General features: G+C 39.5%; 1 protein-coding gene and 1 long non-coding RNA gene across 8 annotated transcripts in view; both read left to right on the plus strand.

Annotated features, from left to right (window-relative positions):
- The window catches only part of LOC136789025 (uncharacterized), a 39,011-nt gene extending 16,008 nt beyond the window's left edge, over window positions 1-23,003 (plus strand). The window contains exons 2-3 of the long non-coding RNA XR_010827735.1: window positions 56-181; window positions 394-23,003. This is a non-coding gene — a long non-coding RNA (uncharacterized lncRNA). The remainder of the gene's footprint in view (window positions 1-55; window positions 182-393) is intronic.
- The window catches only part of RAI14 (retinoic acid induced 14), an 86,342-nt gene that overhangs the window by 26,688 nt on the left and 33,407 nt on the right, over window positions 1-26,247 (plus strand). For all 7 annotated transcript variants that reach the window (XM_048051268.2, XM_048051264.2, XM_048051270.2 and 4 more), the window contains exon 3: window positions 23,010-23,140. In XM_048051268.2, coding sequence (XP_047907225.2) covers window positions 23,010-23,140 — 131 coding nt within the window. The remainder of the gene's footprint in view (window positions 1-23,009; window positions 23,141-26,247) is intronic.

Raw genomic sequence — 26,247 nt, forward strand, 5'->3', positions numbered from 1 at the left:
ACCTCCCTCCCCCACATTTCTGTTCACTTTTCTGTTTGTTTCTGGGCTGTTTTAGTGTAGAAGACATTCAGAGGGGAGGAAAACAACCATTTTTCTTCCTGCTTCAGGACTGCTATAGCGAAATCTGCTTGAGACCTCAACTGCATCTCTAACACTGCTTGTCTCCTACAGAGGTTGGAAGGTAATTTCTGTCTTCTTGAAGGTTGGGACATTCAAGATTACCTTCTGTAGCAGAGCTCTGGAGAACAGTTCTTGTTTGGAAGCAATACAATCAAACAAACCAAAGGAAAATACATCTATTGTCACGCAGCTTGAGTAGTATTTAAAAAAGAAATAAAAGAGCTTGCACAAGCATGAATATCATTCACATTCTGTTTCTTGTTTTCTCTTTAGCTGATTGTGGGTGGAGTGCTGAAGTATTTCAAGCTAAACTAACTTCAGAAGACATTAACTTGGGAGAGAGCTACCATCAGCCTGGGCCTCCATTGTCCTACTGTAACTTTGAGGATGTTTTTGGCACTTCTTCATGTGGCTTTTTCATGCTGCCCTTGAGGCATTGTGCTTACCAATAGATCTTAGTTGTTGTTGCTGTAATGAAAAGCATCACTGCTAAGCCGTGCCTTCTTTCCTGTTTCCATATCCCTTTGCTGTTCCCCACACACTTATTATGTATCTGTACTACAGAAAGCTAGTACTGGCCCTGGATCTTGCTATGCTTAGTGCTGTTATTTTTATTTTCCCTTCTTGCCCTTGCAGTTTGAGTTGTGCTCTTGTAAAGTTTCATTCTAAACTGAAAGATACATTTCTCTCTTATAAAATATCAAATACTGTTGATCGTACCTAAAAGAGACACCGTGCTTTTTTGCGGAGAAGCGGGTAAACATAATTCGCGTTATGCAGACTTGCTGAGAACATTAATAAATTCCAATCACCCGAGTTGATGAAAGACGCACATTATCTGTTTCTGGCAAGAATTATATTGCATCTAATTAGGCCCAACTTTAGAACATAGCATTTCACGAGCAAAGTTAATTACAATGTTTTTAGTCTTTGTTACAAGAAAGCCCAGTGGTGGGGAAAATCAGCAGTTGACGTTAATTTGTGTTCTCTTACTTAATGCTTAACTGTCTCAGTCTTTTAGTATGTAAGCTTGCTAGACCTGCCATGTACTGCAGTTGGTGGGGAGAACATAATTTCAGCTGATGAGAATGACAGGGAGAGGATCTTATTTCCAGTAGCTGAAGGCAGTGTGGTTAACTGTCTAGTGTTCGTGGAGTTCTCTACCTTCAGTGATTCAATAGAGGGAGAGTTTTTATCAATTGATAAAAATCAGTTTATCAACTGATCATTGATATTATATGTAAGATGATGGGGTTGGAGTTGCTGCTGTTGGCATTAAGTCCAGAACACAGTCCTTATGAGATTTTCCATAGCTTCCTCCTCAATCCCACTATTTAAACCTTCTTTCCTGGTACGGTCTACCTGATTTATGTTATGAATATGACCACATATTCTGTAAAAGCTATAAGAAAATAAAGCAACCCTTTCAAGAAACATCATGTGAGCATTTTTGCAGTATTTCTTGAGACTGGGCAGAGTCAGTCTTTAGATATCTTCTATTTCACAAGGTCCTTTGGAAGCAGCAGAACTGTTGAAGCTTGGTTGGTTTGTATTCCATCTCCACTGCATCACAGCACTTGTGGTTTTCCCACTCTGACCTTCAGTGTCTGCCTTTTCTGCTCTTTCTCTGACATACATGTAGAGACAGCTCTCTGCAGTGTTCCCCCATGTGCCTGCTGGGCATCAGGCAGCGCCTGTTGAGGCTGTTCTGAATTGCTAAAACAGGTAGTGCAGTTAAACGTTTAGCATTTGACAGATCAAATAAAACAGCTAAGCTTAAACTGCAGCCTTTGGTGGAAGCACTGCCTTATTCTCATCTACATAATCTCTGTTTCTCATGAAACTTGCATGAGCTTATTTATCTTGGAGACTGCTTCCTAGCTTTAAGTAATCTGGGAGTAGGTGTACTGGTATAGAATGATTGCATAAACCTCTTTCTGTGGTGAGGAAGGAAACTGCATCAAATTAAAAACTATTTCAAAATAAATAATTTTGGAACAAGAACAGGACCTTCAGACCTGTATTGCTGAGTTTGCTGAAACTAGCCATACTAAGGACTGTAAGTTTCTTTGACACTTGGTAATGAATACCATCAGTGCTAACAGAAAGCTACCAGCTGGGTCCGGTTTTTAAAACTGACAATTCATATCGAGGAATAGGGATGTGGTTTCTGTCTATGCTAAATAAACTTGTAAGGAGATCTGATTCCACTCTGTAAAATAGATGGAACACTAAAAGTAGTGTCACACTGAACTTGTTTAAGAAAGCTACTTAACATAGCTGTTCTGGAGACTATCTGTTTGGGTGAGGATCTGGCTACACTTGCAATTTGAGAATAATCAAGGGTAGATTGTTTTCTTTGGTGCTTTGTGCAATAGCGCTTTCAACCATGACTGGGGCCCTGAAATGTTAGGATAATTTGAACTCTGACATGCATCTAGCTGCAGTTTCTTGTAAAATAAATAGATCTCAGTCTTTTGCAGTATGTTTTTCTGCCTGACATTTTGCATGTTATGTTTGTGGGTGTACCTTTCACCCAAAGGGTAAAATCATACTCTGTTACTGTCACCGTTTTGTGAACTTAAATGGCACATCTTACATCTTGTTTTTTGGTACTCTTACACTGTTGATGCAGACAAGAAATGAAAGAGTTAAAATAGGGTATTTTGTCATTATCTTAACCCTTCTTCATTGTGTGATGTGAATTTTTCCATTTCACCCTTCAGGGATGGATGCCACTGACTCTTATGTCTGAAGATCAGGTCTCTCACATACACATCAGTGAGATGATCTCAGGAATGGTGGCTGGCTGCTATCTGCTCTGTCCAGGTTTCTGCTTCCTCCAACCTGTCTGAGCAGCAAAGGTTTTAGGGGAAAAATGTGTTGGGAGAGTCTTGTCTCAGGAAACTTTGGCTAAAAGCAGATAGTGACTAGATGGCTCACATGTAACATCTGCATGTTCTGTGCAGGAAGTAGGTACGGCATTCTTGTTGGTTTCCTCAAGAACTTCTTCCACAAACCTGTTACTTGTTCAAGATGCTACGATCTAGTGAACAGCCAAGATATGTTACTCTTTTAGCAAGTCTATTAGGCTGATTCCTGTGTCTTAGGGAAATACATGTGAGAGTTGGACAACTTCTACAACTTGAATTCTGCTGGATAGCTTGGAAGATGCTCTGTCTGTGAGAGAACTCGTTTTCAACTTGTTTCCCCTCCCTTAGGTCCCCATCCATCTTTCCAGGAGACCAGAAACCAAGATGTTCCTCTACATGGTATTGACATTGATGTTGTACAGATGTAGTAACTTTCTTAATCTTTCTTAAGCACACACATGGATCTAAGTGCAAAAAAAGGATTGTTTACACAGAATAAAACAGTTACAGGACTGGGTGCAAAGAGATTTTGTACTCTGCTTTGGGGAGGTGTTGGGACTTGTAGTGCATCAAACTCCAGTTTGCACATCTTTGAGGAACAGAACACTGTTGTGATGCCATCTCATTTGAGCTGTGCTGTTTCTACTTGTGTTTCAATAGTGCAGTTGTTTTGTGAGCCTGGGATGCTCTCTGGAATGATATAGAGCATGTGATTGTCCATTGAGTCATCTGTGGCAGTGCAAACATTGCAGCAGGAGAGTATGCTCTAAAGCAAATGCTGAAAACTTGCATTCAGTGTTAAAAATAGGAATTTGCAATGCTGCAGTTTGTAGAACGCAAACAGTTGGTGATCTCTATTGCACTTAAAGGTCTGATGCAGTACGCTACAAAGACCTTACTGCGCAGACTTCTGTACTGGAAAGCTGAGTTGGGTTTGCGAGAAAAAGCTGTTTCCCATTTTCATCTGAAATATGAACTCTGCTTTACATTCCTGACCCATAACAGAGCTATTCCAAAAACATGCTTTTTCTCCACCAAAGCAGCATGTGTTGAATTATAATGGCCCATCTTGCAATGCAGACTTTTTAATTTTTGACAGGCATGAACTTCTGCAAGGGGGTGAAAGTTCGGGGGGAGAGGGGGACTTAACTCAGAAAATATGAACAGAAATATGCTCCTTTTCCAACCCTCTGTTCTTCCTGACATTCTTACCAAAAGAAATTAAAACCAGAAAGAATTTTAAGAGTTTTTATCTTGAGAAGAAAACTTGATGCCTGTTTGAATTTTTGGAATGTAAATCATGAATTAAAAGCCATCTTATGTTTGTTTACAACTTTACAGTATTTTATGAGATGGTGAAAAATACACCTTTGAGGGCTGAAAATAGATTTGTAATTATGTATAATAAGCCAAGATAACTGACTGTCTTAGCCTTGGCGTGTCAGCCGAGAGGAAGGGGAACCTTCTGCAATCAGTGCTTTCCATTGAAAACATTGAAATTCTTCATGCCTTGTAAAGCATGTTGTCTGCAAGTTGTGTGGATGTTGAACTGGTTAAGTTGGGCTTCTGCTGTATCTGTTGCTCACTACTTGTCTGGCTCTGTTCCAAGCAGAAGCTGAGCTGTTTGCATAATGGGATTTGAAGTTCTTGCTGGTGCCTTCCAGTTGCAGCTTTTTGTAGCCCAGGGACCAAACAGTCTAAGAAGTAGCTTTTGTAGTAATAAAGGTACAAATTGTGCTGTGCTTTTGAAAATCTGAAGGGTGGAGAGTTTGATAGGCAAGTCTCATGCAAGTAGCTAAAGACCTTAACTTGTGGTGATGGATTGAATGTGGTAGAGTGCTAGAAAACTCTACTTGGCTTCTTCAAAGAAGAGGAGCATCTATTTTTTTGCAAAAGCACCTCTGCCGTGATATATGTGTTAACAGTAATAATGCCATGTGTCATAAAGGCAGACGAGATGCCACATATCACACTGTACACCCTCAGGCAGTCTTGTGAAGCAGAAGGGTGTTATGTTGTGTGAGATACTATTAATAGGGGACACATCTTTGGTGAAAGAGTTCTGTTTGACAATTTTGTAAACAGGACTAAAGCAATTTTCCTGATTTATGGTGGGATTGACTTCTGACAGCAAGAGAATTTGGCGACAGAGATTCCTTCAGTTAAAAAACAACAAAAAGTATTCTTGAATAGTGTACATCATTTTAGCTCTGTGTTGGTCTGCTCTTTTGTAGCTCTTCTTAGTTCTCATCTGACTGCTGCAGGGCTCCACATTGTGTTTCCCAGATACAAATTATTTTAGGCTTGGTTTAGAAGGGACAATGTCAAGATGAGTCTGCTGTACTATTCTTTTTAAAAATAAAAGTGTTCATTCCAGCATATGTTCCTAAACACCAGCTCTCTTTCTGTCCCAGAGACTGTAAGTATTAAAGTAACTGGTATATTTTCTACATTTGGGGTGGAAGCCTTCTCTGGATGAAAGTTTTCAGTATCCACTTGTTATTTGTGCAATCCCTACCAAACAAAACAAAAAAGCCTTTGTGTGTAGCAGGCTCCTACTGCACCACAGTTTTAATACTTCCATATATGCTAGGATCTGGATGTAATTGTTTTATCCTTTTATCCTTTATCCTATGCTGATATTCTAGCTATGCTGGGATACTTTGGTCATTTTCCTTTGTGTCATAGTATTCTGCTCAAGCACATGGAAGTTGTCTGTACCCAGCGGAGAGATGCATTTTGGTGAGATATATCATGAGAGTTCTGCCGGAGCTGGCTGGGAGATGTCTCCAAGGTAACCAGGCTTTTCCTGGCATAACTCAACAGCTCTGTCTAAAATAAGTGCTGGTAGGGGCTGCGTTGGTGCAGCAGCAAGAAATGCATCAGTTTTGATTTAGACACAAGCAACTCACTCTCTGCTCATGGGCTAGTGTTTTATTCAGACATCATCCATGTGAGGCAGGCTCTGTCACCTCTCTTGAAAGGATTCATAGTCCCAAGCTCCCAGGGCTGGAGGAAACCAATTGTTAAAGAATGCTCAGCTTCTAGACTTGAGAATAAATCTGTTTGTGTTTGTCTCCCAGAGATTTTTCCTTCAGCCAAATTAAAAAAAAAAAAAAAAAGGCAATATTGACTTGCTTTGGTGGGAGATGTATATGCAGACAGTGAAATATATAATGAAACCTGAAGTCTCTTTCTTTCTTTCTTTCTTTCTTTCTTTCTTTCTTTCTTTCTTTCTTTCTTTCTTTCTTTCTTTCTTTCTTTCTTTCTTTCTTTCTTTCTTTCTTTCTTTCTTTCTTTCTTTCTTTCTTTCTTTCTTTCTTTCTTTCTTTCTTTCTTTCTTTCTTTCTTTCTTTCTTCTAAATTTATATATTTCTTCAACAGTCATTTGATGGTTTAAAATCATTAAAATGTTGCCCTACAGCACCTAATTTTTCAAGGTCTACAGATGTGCATGGGTTATTTTATTGCTCTTTTATTGCATGTTCAGTCTCATGCAAACAACATATGGATCATAAACAACACAGTATGTTATTTTGCACTTTATTGAAATTCTATCGTTTCTATTTGCAAAATATGACTTCTCTTAAAATAGCACTGGCATGACTGGTTATAGTGCTTGTGGTAATTCAGAGTGTGTACAGTGTGTCAGGATGTATGGAGTGTGTTGATAAAGCTCAGTTAAACTGGCTGTCATCCACTTTCCACTTCAGTTTTCCTGTTCGACATTAAATGTTTGGAAAACTTTTTGCATGGGCATAGAAATAAATGAATGACGCATTTGAAAATAAAACAAAGCTCAGGAAGTGGCTGGCTACCCTTGAAGCTCAATACTCATCTAAAACTTACAATTTATTTTCAAATAATATATAATTCTCAGAAATTTCTTCTTTTGCCAAAATGTTTGTTGCCTACTTTTTAAACAAATCTGAACCCGAATGGTGGAATTTTCCTTTCCCTCCGTCACTTACGTCTGATGTTGATTGTTTAATTTCCAGTGTAAAAAGCTGGTGCATGGAACTCTCCCTGCTCTTTTTAACACACCGTGGAGGCTGCAGGTAACCTTCCAGCAATCATGAAGCCTTTCCCCGGTATTTGATGTCTTGTGCCATCTAGAGCATTTGTGCTGAAAGAAAGTGGCAGAGGTGGTGGCCAGCCCACAGTGAGCATAACAGCCCAGTTTTGCAAAGGGGAACATAGTAAAACCAGTTCAGTGGCTGGGCAGACATGCAGCAAGCAGCCTGAGGCAACGTGTTGTGTCAGGGACTGAGTACAAAGCCTTGGACAGCTGCAGCACAGAGGTTTAATTTATAGTGACGTTGCAGTGCATGTGCCAAAACTTTCTTCACTCCTAAGGAAACACTTTCCAGCACATAGTCGCTCAGCCTTGTAGAGTTCTTTGGAGATGCTGAAGAGCTCTTTGTTTTTTCTCAAGCAGATAGCAGTGCTTTGTGGTGGGTTTATGGAAGTCTTGTCTGTTCACACTTCACTAAAATTTCTGTAGTCACTATAGTAATATTGCTTCCATATTTTGCTAATAGCAGTATCTTCACTGTAACCTTTTCTGGAAAAGTAACAGCAGGACGATTTATCTTAGTTTAGTCAGTCTCTTCCCATTCAAACAGCGTGCCAAGCCAAAATGTTTAGATTTGATTTCTTGGAGGTAGTTGAAGGGCAGTTGTGAAATACTATAGTGTAGTAAAAGGATAAAATAGAACTGATATGTAGTAATTGACACTTCAACTGTTAAAAGAATAAATTTGCTAACATCCATGTCAAGTTCTTGAGAGCTTCCTTTTCAAATCCATATTTAGATGCAAAAACAAGATACCTAACTTTCAAAACGTCCACATGTTGAACAAGTAATTCAGTATTTTTATAGCTGGACTGGCATGGTATAAAATATGCTTGATATAAAAGATGATAGTCCATTGAACTTGTATCCTTTCATAGTGTGGATGTGATCTCAGCCTATGTGACAGAGATCATTTTATACGTCTTTAGGTTTTTATTAAATCCCTGATTTACGAGCGTGGCTGCAGCCTGTCCTTGGTTTGTACTTCAACCCTTGACTCAAGTTACCAATAAAAGCTCTTGCCAGAAGATTATTGGAATGGGTAGCTGCAGTATGAGAAGACCATACAATCAAAAGCATTCCGGGCTTCTGCATGGGTAATGCTCTGTGGTTGAGGCGTCATGGACAAATATGGTGGCTTTAGGCCGCTTTTTTTCTGCAGTTTTCTTATAAATGTTGGGTTGGTGATACAGAGCTGGCCTGCTGAATTCAAGGTTACTGGTTTATTTTTCTTAATCAGCTTTGGATTGTTGAAGTGGTTAAGGGATTGCTAGCGATCTACAGCACATAGGTTTCTTGAGCACAGAGGTTTGAGTAAAGAGCATGATTGTTGGTAAAGGGAAGTTCAGACAAGGGGTAGCAGTGCTGTTTTTTTTTTCTTTTTTTTTTCTTTATGCTTTTCTCCTCACTAGAGGAAAAGCACTGTCATCATGTGTCACTAGCTTCTTCTCTAGGGCAGTGTTCCTAGCATGACATTGTTCTGGTCCCAGTCAAGGCCCTGGGGAGGCTGGTGTGTCTGCTGTTACAGAGCAGGAGGACGAATAGGAGATGTGATGCAAAAGGTGACAGGGCTGAACAGATTTCTGTTAGCAACATAACAGCAATTACTGCTTCAGGTTGAGGGTCCCACCAGCCTAATATCTCCACTGAATCTTTCTACCTAATAAGTGACAAGTTCCTCCTTGAAACCGCATAGATGTCTTGCAACTGCAACTTACCTTGAAAGCAGTTCTACAAGTCTGCTGTTAACTTTCTTTATGACCTGGTCCCACTGTTGTTTGATGTTCCCTCGTTGTGCCGAAAAAGACAACGGTTGATCCCCATCCATCTTGTCCATGTTACTGATGATTTTGTTGACTTCCGTCTTCCTTAACTTTTCTACCTTAGAGACTGAGGCATCCTGTCCAATTTGTTCTTCACACAGATGCCATTTTGGATCATATTTGTACTTTTTAACCTCTTCCAGCTCTAATGGAATTTTAGAGATGTATGGTTGGTATACAGTCCATTCTGATTGTTTTTTTTCTTTATGCCTGACCTGTTGATTTCTAACACTTCTTGATTTGATAGGGCTTGGGTGGAGAGTCAGGAAGCTTGGAACTTTTTCATGGGTCGCTTGTGTAACCACTTGGCTTATCAATTTCTGCTCTTTCCCTAACATTTAAGTGTGTGGAAAAAGGATGCTCAGTGTAATGGCTGCTTGGGCCCTGTCTCTGCTGGGTGGGATTGTAACACAGTGGTTTCAGCCAGGCTTTGGAGTGATTGTCTCTATATCCCAGCCCCCAGTAATTTTCCCTTGCCAATTTTGTCACTATTGAGAAAGGAAACTACTGCTGCTTGTCATTTTTTCCTTACTTTTCTTTCTGGAATTGGTCTGTTTTTCTAGTAGCCTGGACTCAAATCACAGATTTAAACTACCCACAATAAAAAGTGGAGTTCTTATAAAGCTGTTACACATTACATGTTAAGACATCTGTGCATACCTGCTCAAGTGGAGTCCTAAATATAATGAGGGCCAGAGTTAGAACCATGTACTGAGTGGTCACTGTTAATTCCAGGTGATTGTAGAACACTTGAATTACGATGGTATTGATGTCTTCTGTTGTGTATATTTGGGTGATTAATGATTTGGAAGGTATTTTACCTGTCAGAGCTGATGGCTCTGATTTTTCTTAGCAGTTATTTCAATTCAACCTTTATGTAATGCAGAAGATAATATTCTTTGTCACTTGGTGTGTGTGTATTCCTTCCCTTTCCCTAGATATTTTTAAAAGGGAAGCTTCTTTTGATTTGCAAATAGTCCTTTAAACTTCATGCTCATTAAGACTGAGGTAGTAATCCAGCACAGGTTGCTTTCAAAGTTTGTAATGGCAAACCTTTTAAAAGACGCATTGTTGTGGAAAGGTGTAGCAAGTACTTCACTGTACATGTTTAGGTGAGCAGTGTTTGTAACAATAATGGTTGATGCATTGATTTAGATTTGAAGAGCAATACTTATTCCTTTTCCAAGAGAAGATTTGAGAATATTTATCTTGGAAACTTCTAAAAAAACCCTGATTATTTGTGTATTACCTTTTTAAACTAGCTAGTCAGATGGATTCAGGGAATGCTTGTGCATGTCACACGTCTAACGCCTTTCCTTCTCCTGGGACCAAGCTACATTACATCATGTTTTATGATTACGAGACAGAATTTTAGTGGAACTTGGCCATATGGTTGAGTCATCTGTTCTCTTCAGTTTTGGAAGGATTATACTAACATCTTCAAAAGACTGTTAAATTTATTGGCTTTTTTTTAACCCATAAAATTTGGAAGCTTTCTGCTGTTTCTGGCAATGAAAACTACCCCGTTTTCAGCTTATTTATACAATTATTAGCAATTATTACTGAATCTGTTGAAGATGCTGTTAGAGGATACGAAAAGGACACTTGTATCGTTTGTCGTTTTGGGTTTCATGTCTCTTGAAGTAGAAGGGAACCCCAAAGGTATGTAATGCAGATTCTTAAAAAATACACTTTCTTTGCATTTCGCTCGTGACACACAAAGCTGTTAGGCGTTCTCTTCTTCCTTGAAGACTTGAAATCTGTTAAACATCCTTGATCTCCTTTTCTCTCTCCCTCCACCTTCTCACATAAATTATTGAAAAGCATGTTTTGAAGAGGATAAGAATTAACTTACTGCTGACTGGCCATTTGCTCTTTTGGGAGCAGTCTGAATTGAGCATTTATTCATTCACAGTTGTTGCATTAGATGCTCTCTACAAAATCCAGCATAGCCTTGGTGTGAAGTTGCAATCCTAAAAGTTTGTAGAGTAAACGGAATGTAGTGGGGAGGGGAGTGTGTATATTTTGGGATGTTTGTCAGACTGCTCTACTTGTAAGCATCAAAGGGGAACGGTGGCTTAGGGAAATGTTTTATAAGATTGGCATTATTACTAGGCACTTTTTTTCCTCATGTCAGTACCTCTGTGGGCTCTGATGAAGAAGTTCTAGCTGTAACAGGAATGTTTTTGATGATCGAAAATGGGCTTATAGCACAGCAGACCCACTGTACATGGGATTGTGTTCTCTGTCTTCACAGACTCTGGGGCTGTGCTGCCCTTAAGGATTTTGTGCTTTGTGCATCTTTTCATTGTAGCAATTTAATTCACTGTGACTTTGAACTGGAAAGGTGAAAACCTCTAGGTAGTTAAGCTGCTGATCCCTGTTAATATAGGAACTGTGCATGAAGCTTTTGAAGAAATCACAATAAAAGCTAGACAGCCCTAGGAGGGTTTCTAAATGTAATAACAACAGTATTCCTCACAGAGCAGGATCAAGAGTACATGGTGAAACCATTGGCAGCACTTATCTCCAATAAGAGTAAATAGACTGTGGCATGCCAATATAATCCAGCCTAGGACTAATTAACAGGAGCTGACTGAATCTTTTTTAGCAACAACAAAAAAGGCACAGATTGTGATTTCTGTCATCTTGTGTGATTAATCCTAGCGTGTTCACTGAGATGCAGAATATCCAAATGAGCAAGAGCTTGGTAGAGATAGCACTTAGTGCTTGAGTAAATTGCATGTGGATAAGAATATTCAGATGAGATCAGAGGGTTCTTTACATGTATACTGGTCCATTAGTCCTGATCCGGGAAGTTGTGGCAGACAGCAGATGGCTCAATTGCTGTTTGAACAGGCAAGTGCTAAACTCCACCACTAGCTTGGGGCAAATAGCTCAATTTCTACAGGGTGCCTGATAGGTGGTGTGCTAGCTGTGGCCCTGATCAGATGAAAGGTGAGGCCATCTGTGCCTGGCAAACAGAAAATCCGCATAAGGGGGATAAGTGTTATTATTCAACTCTGTACAGAAAGGAGCTCCTTCTGCAGATGAGGACCACGGGAAGGAAACGGGGTGAGTGCCTGCCTGCTCTTTCCCGCATTTTTCTTGAGGCCTGCCATGCATGGGCAGTTGATGTTCTGCATATAGAAGATCTGACGCATAAAAGCCTTGTCTGATTGTCAGTGCACGTGATGCGGAGGATAAACAACGTGGGAAGATGTGGTGGTGTGAAATCTCACATACTCTTCTCTAGCTGTTGAACTGGATTTTGTTTTCATGCAAAAACAATTGCTTACATTCCCAGTAGGACTTGAGAAATTTGGAAAGAATCCTAGGTGTAACTTCCCCATGACTCTCAGATTATCCTTCGTTGCACCCATGGAAGTTAAAGCAGCAAGCAAAGCTTAGCTGCTTTAATATTTGATTTTGGAGACCTGACAAGTATTGGACCTAGAGGTCAATCCATGACACAAGTATCCGTCGGTGGCCTATTGAAGATCAGACAGACAGTGAAACATTTTTGCCTTCTTTTGTAGCCATGAAGTGCTTTTAGAGATTGAGCTGAGCTCTTGAAGACTCCAAACAAAATAACTTCTTGGCATAGGGATTTGTTTCTATGTGTGCACTGTGTTTTGTTTGGCTGTGTCTTGGGTTTCAGAATAGAAGGCTATAACCCAGTAACAGTGGATATGTCCATTACAAGAAGGGCAAATTCAGCTATAAATAGACTGTTTTTCTATGCTGAATAATTTTGAGATTTTTAATATAAATTTTGTTATGGATTTTGAAATTGTATTGCTTCCTACAATGGCAGTTTAAAAGGTATCAAAAATAGTGTCAGCTGTTTTTTAAAGCAACCATTTATGATGTTTTCTCGTACATTTGGATAATATTAAGATGGTAGAGTTTTGTCAAGTAATCTACTGCAGTCTTCTTGCTAGCAGAAAAAACAAAATGAAAACAATGGAAACAGCTTTCACTACGAGCTGTTGGTATCATGTAGACAGTTCATGTGACTCTTGACTGTGTGATTCTGTTTAGTATTGAAGATTTTTTTTCCTTGTCTGCAGGCGTCACAATTAGCCTTTGTGTCTCTGTTCCCCTTTACAGAATAACAGAGAGGAAAAAAGGGCAACAGCCCTAAAACTAGTAAAAAAATCATCTCTATGTAGAAGTGGCAAGAAGAACAATGGTTGGAGAGGTTCAGCAGTAGGCAGGAGGAAACACGGAGTCATGGGTCTACAAAGTGCCAGTCCTAGCAAATGAGGTAATGTTGCAGCTGAGCATGTTCCAGCATGATAGATGTCCTCTTGCTCGTCTGGAAGCAGGAATATGCGTCAAGCACTGGTTCCCTCTGCGAAATTCAGTCATCAACAGAAACTGAAAGATGTTACTAAACATCTGAGTAGATGTAGTCAGCTCAGATACTAACCAAAATATAGGTGGCGTTGAATGTAAAAACAAATCCATTAAGGAAGTGGTATGTGTACAGCATTGGATGTTGAAAGCTGACAGGCTGTTCTGATCACTGTCTCAACTCCAGAAAGTTTAGAACTATGTCCTGGTCATTAGGCACACTCTGGTCCTCAGAGACCATTGTGTCTAGCACAGTGTTGCAGAATGCAAGATAGTCAACACAATAGCTGAACAAACAAAACAAGCTTTGCTTGCAGATAGTTGGCAGTGTCCCTGTATCCTGTAGCCTGTTTATCGCTGAAAAATACTTAGCAGATAAAAAGTGAGATTAGATTGCCTAACCAATTTCACTTTAAATCTCACGATTCTTTTTCCCAACTGTGTGAAGCAGTTGTGCAACAGAAATCCTGAAGACTTGAAAGACTGAATGTCCTTAGTGTGAGTTGCAATTTGACCTTGATATTTAGCTAAAATCTGTTGATTCAGTAGTTCTTCAGTCTTAAAACTGTTAGAAAGTAGTCTTCACAAGGCCTGTAATGCTGAAAATCAGTGTTGTTTATAGATTTTATTATTATTATTTTTAAAGCATAAGGAAGACCTGAGGATTCTCTGTGGTCTTTGAGTAACAATTGGAGAGGCGTTTTCTTTTAAGTGTGTGTTCTGACACCCCATGGATTTTTTTTGAGGGACTGCCATGTGCTTGGCAGTAAACAGCAGTCTATTAGTTGTATTTTGGTTTTAGTAACATTTACTGAATGACTTCAAGATGAGAACAATAATCTGAGTTCATGTTCATTGTAGCTCAAATCTTTAAAGCTATGGGAAAAGGCAAAACAGTGGGAGATGATCACTTCAAAGAGGATTGATTTGACTTTTTTTTAAGATCCCTTGTGTTTTTTTACTGTGTTAAGATAAACATTGTTCTATTTATAAGAATATCCACGATTAATTCTTGGCTTTACTTTCTCCTGTCTTACAGAGAATGATCAGTTGCATGTGGTGTGGTTACTGCTACATCCTTCCCTATCTGAAAGTAAAGATAAATCTCCAGTTGCTGTATTGTTGATGTGAGGTGATAAATAATGGGCAGTAGTTTCACATATTGCCAATGTTCTGGCTATGTGTTACTGATGATTTCGATGTAGTTTTTCTTACCACATGCTAGACATTAGAACAAAGTGAGCTTTTTGCACATCACTTGTCCTTTATCTCCACTGGAAAGTAATTGGTTGCTTGAAAACAGTAATTGCTTAAAAGAAAATAAAAGACCTGATGTGCCTAGATGTAACATTAACAGGAAATCTTGCTGTTCCTCAAGTGCGGAGATTGATTTCCTCTATGTTGTTAAAAGGCATTTAAGTGGTATCGGAAGGAAAAATACATCGTGGCCTTTACTAGGAAGTGAAATGAGCAGCACTTGTGAGTTGTGTGCCTCCCAGCTTGCTTAGGATTCCACCGTGTGCTGCTAGGCTTACTAGATGTGGGCCAGCCATTTCCCTGATGTGGCTTAGCTGGACGCTGTCACTCTCTTGGCCTCCCTTGCAGAGTTTCTGGGCTCAACCTCTTCACTGTCTTACTGTTACAGAAATGAAATCTCACAGTTAAGCTATGAAGAGCCACTGATTTCTGCGTTATTAATTGTGCACATTCCCTACACTGACTTTATGGCTACTCTGCATATAAATTTGTCAAAAATAACAAGAAATTAACAATAGTATATACAGTTATCTCAGCTAAACAGCAAACTCTTCAATGCATTTTTTTTCAATTTTTGTTACCCTCTTGAGCATTCTTGGAGCACAGCTCACAGCCAGCTGCAAATTGCAAGTCATGATTTAAGCAAAGACCACGCTAACTTTTTCTCAACAACATCTTTGTTTCTTATTCCTTCCCCTCCACAAACTTGCAGTTTCAGATGGCCATTTCAGTCAGGTCATCTTTCCCGTTCTCTGCTGGTAAAAGGCCCTTTCATTTCACAGCCTGTAGTCCCCCTTTGCCTGGAGACTTTCCAGGCAGTCCTACTGGCTGATAAAAGTGCCCTGCTGAGTGACTTGCGGTTCAGTTGTATTATTCTGGGGTTCAGCAAGAAAAAATGGTTTGCTTGGATAATAATCACTTCTTTATCCACAGAAGCTACCCAGTGAATGCGTAATTATCAAGGTTTACTGACAAGCTACCATTAGTCCTTTAACATTAGTGGTTCATGCACTCCAACTGCTTCCTGCCTTCCCCTTGGTGGTTTTTATCTACTTTTCAAATTGAATTTATGCTCTGACACAAATACAGTCTCCAGTATTAAAGAGGCCTTGCGCATGTTGTATAGGCAGTCGTTCCAAGGAAGCAGAGTAGCAAGAGGAGAACAATGGAGTAACGCTTTTTATTGTAGAAGGTTCACAGGTTACTTGCATTGCTGCTGCTGTTTCCACCTTTAAAGAAATGCTTCATCTGCTTATATAAACATAATTAATGCTACTAGCTGTCAGTCACCTCAAGTAGGGAACATGGGTGGACAAGAGAAGCTGGAATAGACTTTCTGGTATAGCAATTAGTAACGTATAGATAATATCGCTATGAATTACTTTCAAAGCCATTGTCACAATTTACTTTTTTGACAACTTAATTGGAGGTCAGGACCTTATTTGTGGTAAAGTTAATGAACATAGCGTCTTTTGGCACAGTTGTTCAGGGTGCTGCCTCAGTGAAGTGCAGTGCTGTGCAGCAGAGGTCAGCTTGCAGTGGCACTGGTGACATACATGGCCCCTGGGCAGGTTTTGAAAGGTACAGGAAAGAGCTGGAGCCGCAGCAATTGAAAGGGGCCTTGGAGGCAGCAGCTTCTGGCATATGCTAAGCTCCAAATGTCCTGGGAGCTGCTGCAACAAACTTGGACAAGCTGTTGCTGATAATCACAGAATCACAGAATCGTCTAGGTTGGAAGAGACCTCCAAGATCACCTCGTCCAACCTCTGACCTAACACTAACAAGTCCTCCACTAAACCATAGCACTAAGCTCTACATCTAAACGTCTTTTAAAGACCTCCAGGGATGGTGACTCAACCACTTCCCTGGGCAGCCAATTCCAATGTCTAACAACCCTTTCAGTAAAGAAGTTTTTCCTAATATCCAACCTAAACCTCCCCTGGCACAACTTTAGCCCATTCCCCCTCGTCCTGTCACCAGGCACATGGGAGAGTAGACCAACCCCTACCTCGCTACAGCGAGTTGAACAACATCTTGCCACTCTGTGAAGGGGACTTTCACTGCACCACATAAGTTTGCTAGTGGCCAATTCAGTCTTGGGGATGGAGGGCTGGGAAAGATATAGAGTTCTTACCCACTTATCACTGACTCCTGGGTTAAATGTTTTCAGATAAGCCATTCTTCTGAGAAAAGCCATCATCTGTTGTTTTAACTTTGGGGGATGTTTTGTCTAGCAAATGCATTCCCTACAATAGGATTGTTCTTGTTTTTAAGACTCTCTTGGGAAGTCCAGCACACACAGAATTTTGTGGATGACCTTGTGATGCAGTGGGTTCAGCGTCTTTGGCTTCACAAACAATTGCATGGCAGTCCTTAAGTATTCCTTTCCTTTTCAGACAGCAAGTTGCTGAGTTTGAAGTTATCAGGAATTTCAATTTGCTACTCCTGGCTTCCCTGCAGTTCTGATTTCAGTGGAGATAACATAACTTTGCCTCCAGTAGGTTTGCAACAATGCAAGGTCACTTAAACCATCTCCTGTAGGCTGCATGCCAAAGATAAAGAAACACAGTTGTTGTCCGGTTAATGTTTGCTCAGGTCTTTGCAAATGGGAAACACTGTGTACAAGTGCTAAGTAGAACTATCACCTCTAGTTATATGTTGTCATTTCTTGCATGACATTTACTGATAATCTCAAGACAATTGACGTTTAATATCCTGATGTGGTCATGAAGAAAATTAAGAAAGTATCTTCCTTAAACATTTTTTAAATTATTGAGCTTTTCTTCTGGAAAGGAATATGTTCACTTTGCATCAGAAGAACAAAACAATGCTTAAAGCTTGCATTAGCTGTTTTGACTAGGGAAAAATAGGTTTTGACATGAAGGTTTTATCTGTGGACTCAAAACAAATTGCCATCTAAACATACTCTATGTGATCCCAATGGCAAAGGATTTATAATGGGCAGCTCCTGCTCCATGTAGTAACTCCTTGATTCAATGGCTGCAAATACTGATAATCAGAATACTGATAATCAGGTTTGCAGAAGAAATAATGTGTGTATCTGTGGCTGATGAAGCTGCGGTTTGGACAGATATACCTGTCCTGAACATTATCATTGAAGGTACTGCCTGCACTCTGCTTTTGGCTTCAGTACTATGCCCTTTTTAATAAGTAATCATAAATTGATAGTATAAATCAAGTCAATCAGTTCCCTCCTGCCTTCTGCCTCACTCAATTAACCTTGATCTGACAGTGCTGTGTGTAGGAGTGGCTTTCCCTCCTGAGCTTGGCTAGCTGTGTCCTGCCAACTTCTTTGTAAGGTTCCTAAAAATGTTCCTAAGCTGAACAGCATGCTGATACTTAAAAATTCAACTGGGGGAAAAAGCAGCTGAAGAAGTACAATGTGGAATACTGATTCTGTTTATATGAAGCTGAAATGTGTGTTTCATCAGCTGAGTTTTGCATGTGTTTACAAACCATTGTTATTGCAGAATGTTAATTGTTTGGGGGGACTTGTGCTTGCTGAGGAAGGGATAAAGAAACCCCACATGTGCAGTCTTTTCCGTGTTGATTCTGCCAACTTAATTACATGCATGTGTTTGCCTTCATGCTGAGCTGCTCAGTTTTTTATTTGCATGCAGCACCATGTGTCATGCTGTACAGGTTACTCAATTGGCTAATTTGCGTATTTGCAACACTCTTCAAACAAACAAAAAAAATCCCCTTTGGTTTTAATGCTGATGAAAAGTATCTGCTTAACTGCTCGAGTCTTACATTTTTGTTGCTCTGATGCTATGCTCAAGAGACACTGCTGCTATTCTGTGTTAACCTTGAGCTCGTGCCCTACATGGGCTTGTTCAGAACAATGCATGTCTAGGCGTCTCTGACAGAACAGGAAGCATCCATTTATGCTACCTGAAAGAGTGGCGGCGGCGACAGGACTGAAACTTCCCAGGGGCTGTTTGCCGCATGGTGCTGTCTGTGCTGCCTGGCTGAAATGTGCATGTTGTGTCGGTGGGTGTGGATAATAGCAAGGAGTCGGTGCTGAGCGAGCCCTGCGATAGAGGAGGCAGGATGTGGGGCAGCTGAACAAAAGAGCCTTACAGAAATGTTTGGGCTGCCTGAATAAGTGGAATGGGATGGTTTGTGGGGTTGCAGTGGTGGAAGCTTGATGCAGAGGTTTTAACAAGTTGAGGTCTCTAGTTATGCTGGCTGCCTTGGTCCTTCCAGTGCTCTTGGTCAATGAGCATCCATCTCCCATGTGCACATTGTCCTGGACAAAAAAATGTTGGTGCTGCACAATAAATGGCAGCTCAAGGTGGCTTTTAGAAACATTTACTGAGCAATAGTAGTTGTGTTTGGGACTAGCCATATTTTGTATTGTACTGGCAGAAGTTACTTTCCAAGTCTTTGGTGGTTGTTTGTGTGACTTGTGGGGTCAAAACCAGGCTAATATTATAAAAGAACCAGAAATTGTGTGTAATGCAGAGGTCACTGCCTCTGTTGAGGGTTCTGTATTTTCTGGTCTGCTCTGTGCACCAGTGGCCGTGCAGTTGTTGATTACATGAGGCACCACTGTGAAAGCCTTAGTGACTTAAATGCCTCCAACTTGCTTCCAACCCTGGGGAGGGGACACTGTATTTCTGGGTACATATTCTCTGCGTGGGTTCCTTCTGTGTTTTTTTTTCCTTTTTTTGCTTTTTTTCTCTTTTTTTTTTTTTGATAGTAGGGCTACAATTTCCTGCAGGAACAGCTGTTTTTGAAAGCCTGCTGTAGGCCTTCATTAGCTCTACCTTTAACTTCTGGAATGCATTCATTGTACAATGCTGCTGATTTGAGTGTACTGAAGAAGAAAAAACAGTTGAATCATATCAGAGGAATACTTAAGCAACAGTTGATGTCTGCATAGTTGTTTGTTTATGTGGACAAATGTATCCCTGATCTTATTTTGCAGAAAAAAGAGGTCTATAAATAGGTTTATGTAACTCACATTATAGTTAAATGTATATAATTCTGTTAAATATGTATAAGAGAGCTTGAATAGAAAATGGGCCTTTCATTTACAATAGTGACATGTTTATTGATACCCTAGAATGGAATCCTTATTGCTTTAATGGAAAGATGCATAACTTTTATATGGACAATACAGCATGGTGACTTTAAGCATCTTGCATAGAACACAGCTATTTTAATTTTTAAATGAGCATAACTCTGCTACACAATGGTGAAGAGAAACTACATGTATCCTTTTGTATTCCAGGAGCAAAACAAAAGAGCTGATATGGTAATATTAAAGATCTTATAGAATCACTAAGGAAATCTGAAAACATGCAACTGGAAAAATGAATGTAAGCTGATTAGGTATCAGGCAGTTTCTAAAATTATTAATTCCTTTAACAATTCTGAGTCATAGTGCTTAGAAGAAGGGGTACTAATTAGATACAGAATTAGGACCCTGAAAAAGAGGGTGTCTAAAATGATTACCAAATACAGAACTTGCTATTCTAGCCTCCAGCCTCTGTGGCTGTCCTCTGAACAGGGAAAAGAATTACGATCTTTGCATGAAAAACAAGGAAATGTACACTGATAGCCTTTCCTTGACACTGAGATGGATCTGACAGAACTGACTGTTTTCAGGGTCTTCATGAGAGACCACTTTACCTAACAGCTTGTCCAAGTTTGGGTCTGTTTAATTCATGGAGACAAGGGATTCCGTTTAGTGGTACAGATAAATAGGAAGCATTTGTTGAAATGAGGCACTGTTAAATCTTTCTCTAGCTGTGTGAGTGTGTTTGTTTTTTTTAATCAAAACAAGTATGGTTGGAAACTACAGGAAAAATGAAATAAAGTTTCTGCTCTTTTAAGAGACTAATACCATATGTCATAAAATGTTTTGCTTTTGGCATGAACATGGCATCATTGCGCAACATTAGAATCGCTTTCAGAATGCTCCAGGCTTCGCCATTCAATGTTAAATCTCCCAGGTGCTGCTTCCACGCTATATAAATACTGAGGCATGATTTGGGACCTGGCTGTGTTGGTTTCTCTTGGCTCTGGAATGTTAATGACAGTGTAACTACAGACAGGGATATGGTTATCAAAGCAGCCTGTCCAGAGGAAAATAGACGTCTTTCTTAAACCTGGGGCTTGGCATTAGCATGTTTGTATGCTTACACCAGAATACTGGGTATAGGATTATACTTCATTTTTTCAGTTTAATAGCTGAATATTAAAGAAATACCCATGCAACTACTTCTGGAAGACATGGTCATTTTTGCACTAAAAAAGTGAATACCCTGCTGAAAGTTGTTCTGCTATGGATTTTCTGCAAGCATTAATCTTCACATTTTCCTGTAGTTTACCCAGTTTCATGTTTCAGTAGTAAACTGGTTATTTTAGGTCATGAGAAAATCTTAAATTAGGTATTGTATTTCTTTTTCAAAGTACAGGTGAGTATTATGTTAGATGTGTGTGTGTAGATAATCATGTTACCTGCTATCTCCTCTTTTCTTTTCCAAGATTAAATAAATAAATAAATTGTGTAGGAGTTAGGTGCCAATAATGCTTTGCAGTCATCTTGGTGATTTGTGGGTGATTGATCAAATAGCTTATATTTAAGTATCTCATATGACTGCATAATAACAATAAACAAACTTAGAAACAGGATGAAGTCCAAAACAAAAGGCATAATATGCTTACAAACAAACCATGTTAATTTTCAAGATTTTATTTAAAAGTAATATACGTCTTTTTAACATCTGTTTTTAATAGTACGCTCCCTTTAAAAGCACAAAAATCCCCAAATGAAGAATATGCAATGAGTTTCATTTTAGGTGGAGCTTGCTGCTTGGAAGGGCACTCATTGCCATGGAGTATAAATATTGCTAGGGGAAACATCATTTTTTGCAGATGTAACTAATGCTCTGGAAACTACAGAGCTTTATTCCAGTGCTGTAAGAATAAAGAACACAACCTGTTTGATGTGCATCTACCCACCAGTCAAAACACTGCCATCAGACTGCATTTGTTCTTTGTCTTCTGCATGCCGCCTCCTTTGGCAGAGCTGCCATTCATACTCTTGGTTGCAGGTGTTGTTCTTTCAACTACTACTTTCCTGCTTGGACTGCATTCTCATCCTTATATGTTTGTTTTATTTTTTTTAATCTAGTTTTTTAAACAATTAGCAAGGTGGAACACTTTCTTCCCTTTTTGCTTTTCAGGGTGGGCAGAGCCTTGAGAATTGGTTTGTATCAGCGTGCACTTCATATTTTCTCACGAGTCCAGACGGAAAAGTATCAAACATTTTGTTCAGCTAACAGCAAAAAAAAAAAAGTCTGTGCAAAGTGTCAGAACAAAGTGCTCTTCAAGCTGAATATTTCTCAAGGAGCATATTAATAGGAATTCAGTCTTTGCCAAAATTGTGTAGAAATCCAGTGCTGTTGAACAGACAGTCATGCCGGAGATGAGCTGACTGATGTCAAAGAGAAAGCCATAGTCTGTTGAAGATGCTCTCCTGAGTGTAGCAGGGTTTCAAGCTAATCCAAAAGCAGCTTTTAATTGCACATGAACCAGATGCTCTTACTGAAGACTGTACCCTGTTGTGAGTCCAAGCTAGAAAGCATGGGTGCAACTTTCACTCATTTTCAGAGGTTTTTTTGCTGTGATTACATGCGATACAAAAGGTTACTCTGTTTTCTTAGTAACGTGCTAGATCCTGGTTGGAAATCTGGTAGAGGAAATAGGCCCTGCCTTGAGAATTGGGAATGGGAGGGAGGGGATCATCACGTTAGGAAATAGTGTCATTTCATTAATTCAAGTGATGAGAATGATTAAAAAAGACGTAGTGGATTTGGAAAGGTTTAAATATAGGGTGGTCATCTTTTGTTTTCAGCAGTGATATGGATGTACTGTCTATCTCGGGTTGATTCCTTTGTTTTAAAGGCAAACATGGTGGGTTAAAAGCTCAGTAAAACTAATTACAGCCAGCAAAGGGAAGACTCTTAACCTGTGAATCTCTTGTGTTAAACTGTGAGCTGGGGAAAGCCTTGAATATGGAAAGTTTTGATTGACCTGGGTTGATAAGGTGGGGTGCGAATCAGCTGAGACAGCTCATTGCTTATCGACATGATGTATGTGATGAAGGTCTCATGGGGCCAGTGCAGCTCCGAAAGAGAAACTAGGACTGTCCTGTTTCTAGGCAAGTGAAGGAGAACTCTTTTAAACAAAGCAAGAACAAATGGGTTTGTATCTGCACAGTTCTTCTGTAGAGTTTTTATGTCAGAGGTCATCTTCAGTGAGTACTTAGGTCCTGGCTTGAGCCATTGAATTCTCGGGAGCCTGTGCTACATGGATTGCAACTTCATTTTATGTAGCTTTCTCTGTGTCTTTTCTTTGATTTGGGCTTCTGTTTTGGCTTCCAGATGTGCCAAATGTGTGTAGAATCATTCAGTGAAGCCTGGGCACTAGTGCTAATAATGTTTCTCCCTTCTTCTTTTACTCTAGACCAATGAGTGGAATAAGAATGATGATCGGCTGCTGCAAGCGGTGGAGAATGGTGATCCTGAAAAAGTGGCTTCACTGTTGGGTAAAAAGGGAGCCAGTGCCACCAAACAAGATAGTGAGGGCAAAACTGCGTAAGTCTAACTTAAACTTGTGATTTAAATGTAATAGAGGAGAAGTAAACAGCCTTGGATGTCCATGACACTTACAGTAGTTAAGCACCAGGGACTGTCCTGAAAATAAAGGTATTTTCACCTGAAGCACGATACATTTTGGAAAGCTTCTTTCTGATGGTCTGTATTTATAATTTTACATTTAAAATTCCATTTCATAATCAGAAACCTATTAAGGTAACTTGAAGCTAGTCTGCTGGGCAGACTGGTGCCATTTTAGGACAGGATATTTTGGGACTCAGGAATTTCATGACACTACAGATTGCACACTCCAAAAGGCATTAATCTGTGGGGCTATTTTTTCCCATGGACATTAGTTTTACGATACAGAACTGAAATTATCTTCAGTTCTAACTAACCTGTTAAAAACAAAAATTATGGTGATGGGGGTTTTAAAATCTTGCAGATGATAATTCCTCCTTGTTGTGATTGAAACTGGACAGTGAAAGTTTTGAGTGAACGAGATTCCTTTCATAGTCTCAGTATATTTTATTGAGAATCAATGTAATGTTTTCCTCTTCTGTTCTTATTATCCTGTGAGCATTCTGAATTGTGGAAGATAAAAGATTCCAGTAAGAAAGTTACAACATGGGATTGCTATCCCTAAACTTTTTTTCTTAAGGCATTGGAAGATGATTAAATGGATAAATGAAAAACAAGCATCCCATGAGAAAACCAAAGCCTTTGTAAAATTGAGGCTAGCTGGGGAGAAACGAAAACAGTTTCTAGTCTTGGGATTGACAGAAAAAGGCTGTTTATACCAAATAATAAGTTCCAATGAATTACCTCCTGGATTATTTATTGAGTCATGATCTGCTTCTTGCTTGGTCTGTCTCAGTTTTCTACATCTGCTATATTTCTGTTCTGCGTCTGAGAAAACTGGCAGTGACTCATAGTGAATGACCTGCAGCTTCTTACTGCAGAAGTCCGTGTCCTCTAATCACTTCAGATGGGCTTTCTCCACACTTCAATATGATTTTAATTTTTAGAAGTTGCATGTGCGTATTTTTCTTTTGAAATGGAGAATCAGACATAATCAAAGCATGACTTCTATTGAAGCCTCTAAATTAAAGATATGTCTAGCATCTTGCATTTTTCTAGTCAACATAACCACAGAGCTAGATTCTTAAACTGGACTGTTTCCAACGTAACACCAATATTTTGCAGGTTTCACATATAATTTGATACTTTGATTTTTTCTAGGGAACTAAGCAAGACTAAAATTATTAAATACACACAAGCCTCATGACTCTAGGAAGTGGGATTGTAACTGTAAGGATCTGGTGCAATGATTTTCATCTTCACATGGAAACATTTCAAAACTTACCTTCTTTCATTATTTGCAACTGCAAAGAAGTTGATTATCTTACATTTATAGTAATGATGCAACTACAACTGACGCAGATGCAACTACTTTTAATTGCTTAGGATGTGTGAATTAGTGCTGTGAAGATCTCTGTTTTTGCTAGTTCATTATGCTAATTTAATTATTGTTTAGTGTAGTGGTTTAAAAGAAAACTTGAGAGAAAATGAAGGAAAATACCACTGGTGTGCTACGGAAATACAGTGCGTCAACTCTCATTCTGTTTCAGGTGCTTTGGGAAACTTAGCAATCTACTCAGGTTATTTCTGCTTCAGTTTTGAAAGATAGATACTGACAGTTGTAGAAGCCATGACACTGATCTGGAGAGATGTAGCTACCAAAGAGTATCGTGACCTAGAAGTATACTCTAGTATGGCTTATTAATAATGGGCAATGTCTTGTTTGCATTTTCCCCACTTCAGTCTTTTTTTTTGTTTGTGTGTGTACAGATGCCTCTGTATGTACGTGTATGCATGCAGGCTCTAAAACCAAAATACTGTTGCCTAAGCAATGTTATCAAATGCAAAATGAAGCACAGCCATCATTTCCATACTGGTAGGCTTGTCTCTCCTATGTTTGCAGTGCGATGTCAGGGCTTCATGCCTGTGCAATGAATCGTGGGTGCCTATCGTAACTATTTTTCAAACTCTGCTTAGAAGCATAGACCCAGCAGCCGCCCAGTACTGAGTTCTGGTAGTGTTCCTCAAGACCGTGGTACTAATTTGACAGCTCCCTCACCTGGAGCATGGGGGACTCGTGCTGGGAAAAACCGTTCTGGAGAGGTCTTATGGGGACAACTGGCTACCATCATATGCAAATGCCACTAGTTAGTTAGAAAACGGTCTGCAGTGCTATGTGGGAAGGACACTCTTTGGATGAGTGGTCTATTGATCCTAGTGAGTATGTATCGATGCATTTGTTTGCATAACTAGGTTGAAGGTGACTAGAAAAACATGATGGATTCAATTACATAACAACTTGCATAATGCGATTAAAACTTCAGAATGTGCTTGAAAGCACAAAAGGAGAAACAATTACACACTGCAGTACAGGTTTGTTAGGCCCATTGTCTGTTCTTTTAAGGTGTGACTGCTTCTATTAAGGTCTTTTCTTTTTCAGTTCTTCTCTTAATAACTCTTCCAACAAAATTCTTGATATTGCTTTTATTTTATTTGAAGCACACCTTTTAATAATTATGTTAAACAAAAGGTGGAGAAGACTTAAGTTTTCATGCTTAAGGGGGTTCTTCCAAATTTTTGTTTTATAATCAAATGGCTTCTTAATGTAAAATCCTTGAGCTGAAAGGCACAGAGACAACAGCCTAGCGTTTTCTGCATCTGTTCTGTGGAGTACTGCATGGTCATTCTACTGAGTCCTGCTCAAGTGTGCTCCACTTCTGTCTCGGGTTTGGACATAACTGTCTAAATTTGGCCTGTGTCCTCGTTTGCCTCTGTCCTATAGATTCTTTTCTCTGTGGCTTGCCCACATGCAACAAAATACAGAAGTTTAAATTAATGAGGTCTAGGTATCAATAAATTGCTTTGAGCTAGTATTTACAGATTTTCATCAGGAGTTTTAACTCTCCAGCAGTACCTCTTAAAAAAAAAAAAAAAAAAGGTGTCAAACTAACAAAACATAGTTTTTTAAGACTTGCTTGACTTTCCTCGCCACCACACAGCCTCTGACTCAGTCCTTTCTATAAACA

The sequence above is a fragment of the Anser cygnoides genome, chromosome Z, assembly GCF_040182565.1.
Source record: "Anser cygnoides isolate HZ-2024a breed goose chromosome Z, Taihu_goose_T2T_genome, whole genome shotgun sequence".
NCBI classification, from domain to species: domain Eukaryota; kingdom Metazoa; phylum Chordata; class Aves; order Anseriformes; family Anatidae; genus Anser; species Anser cygnoides.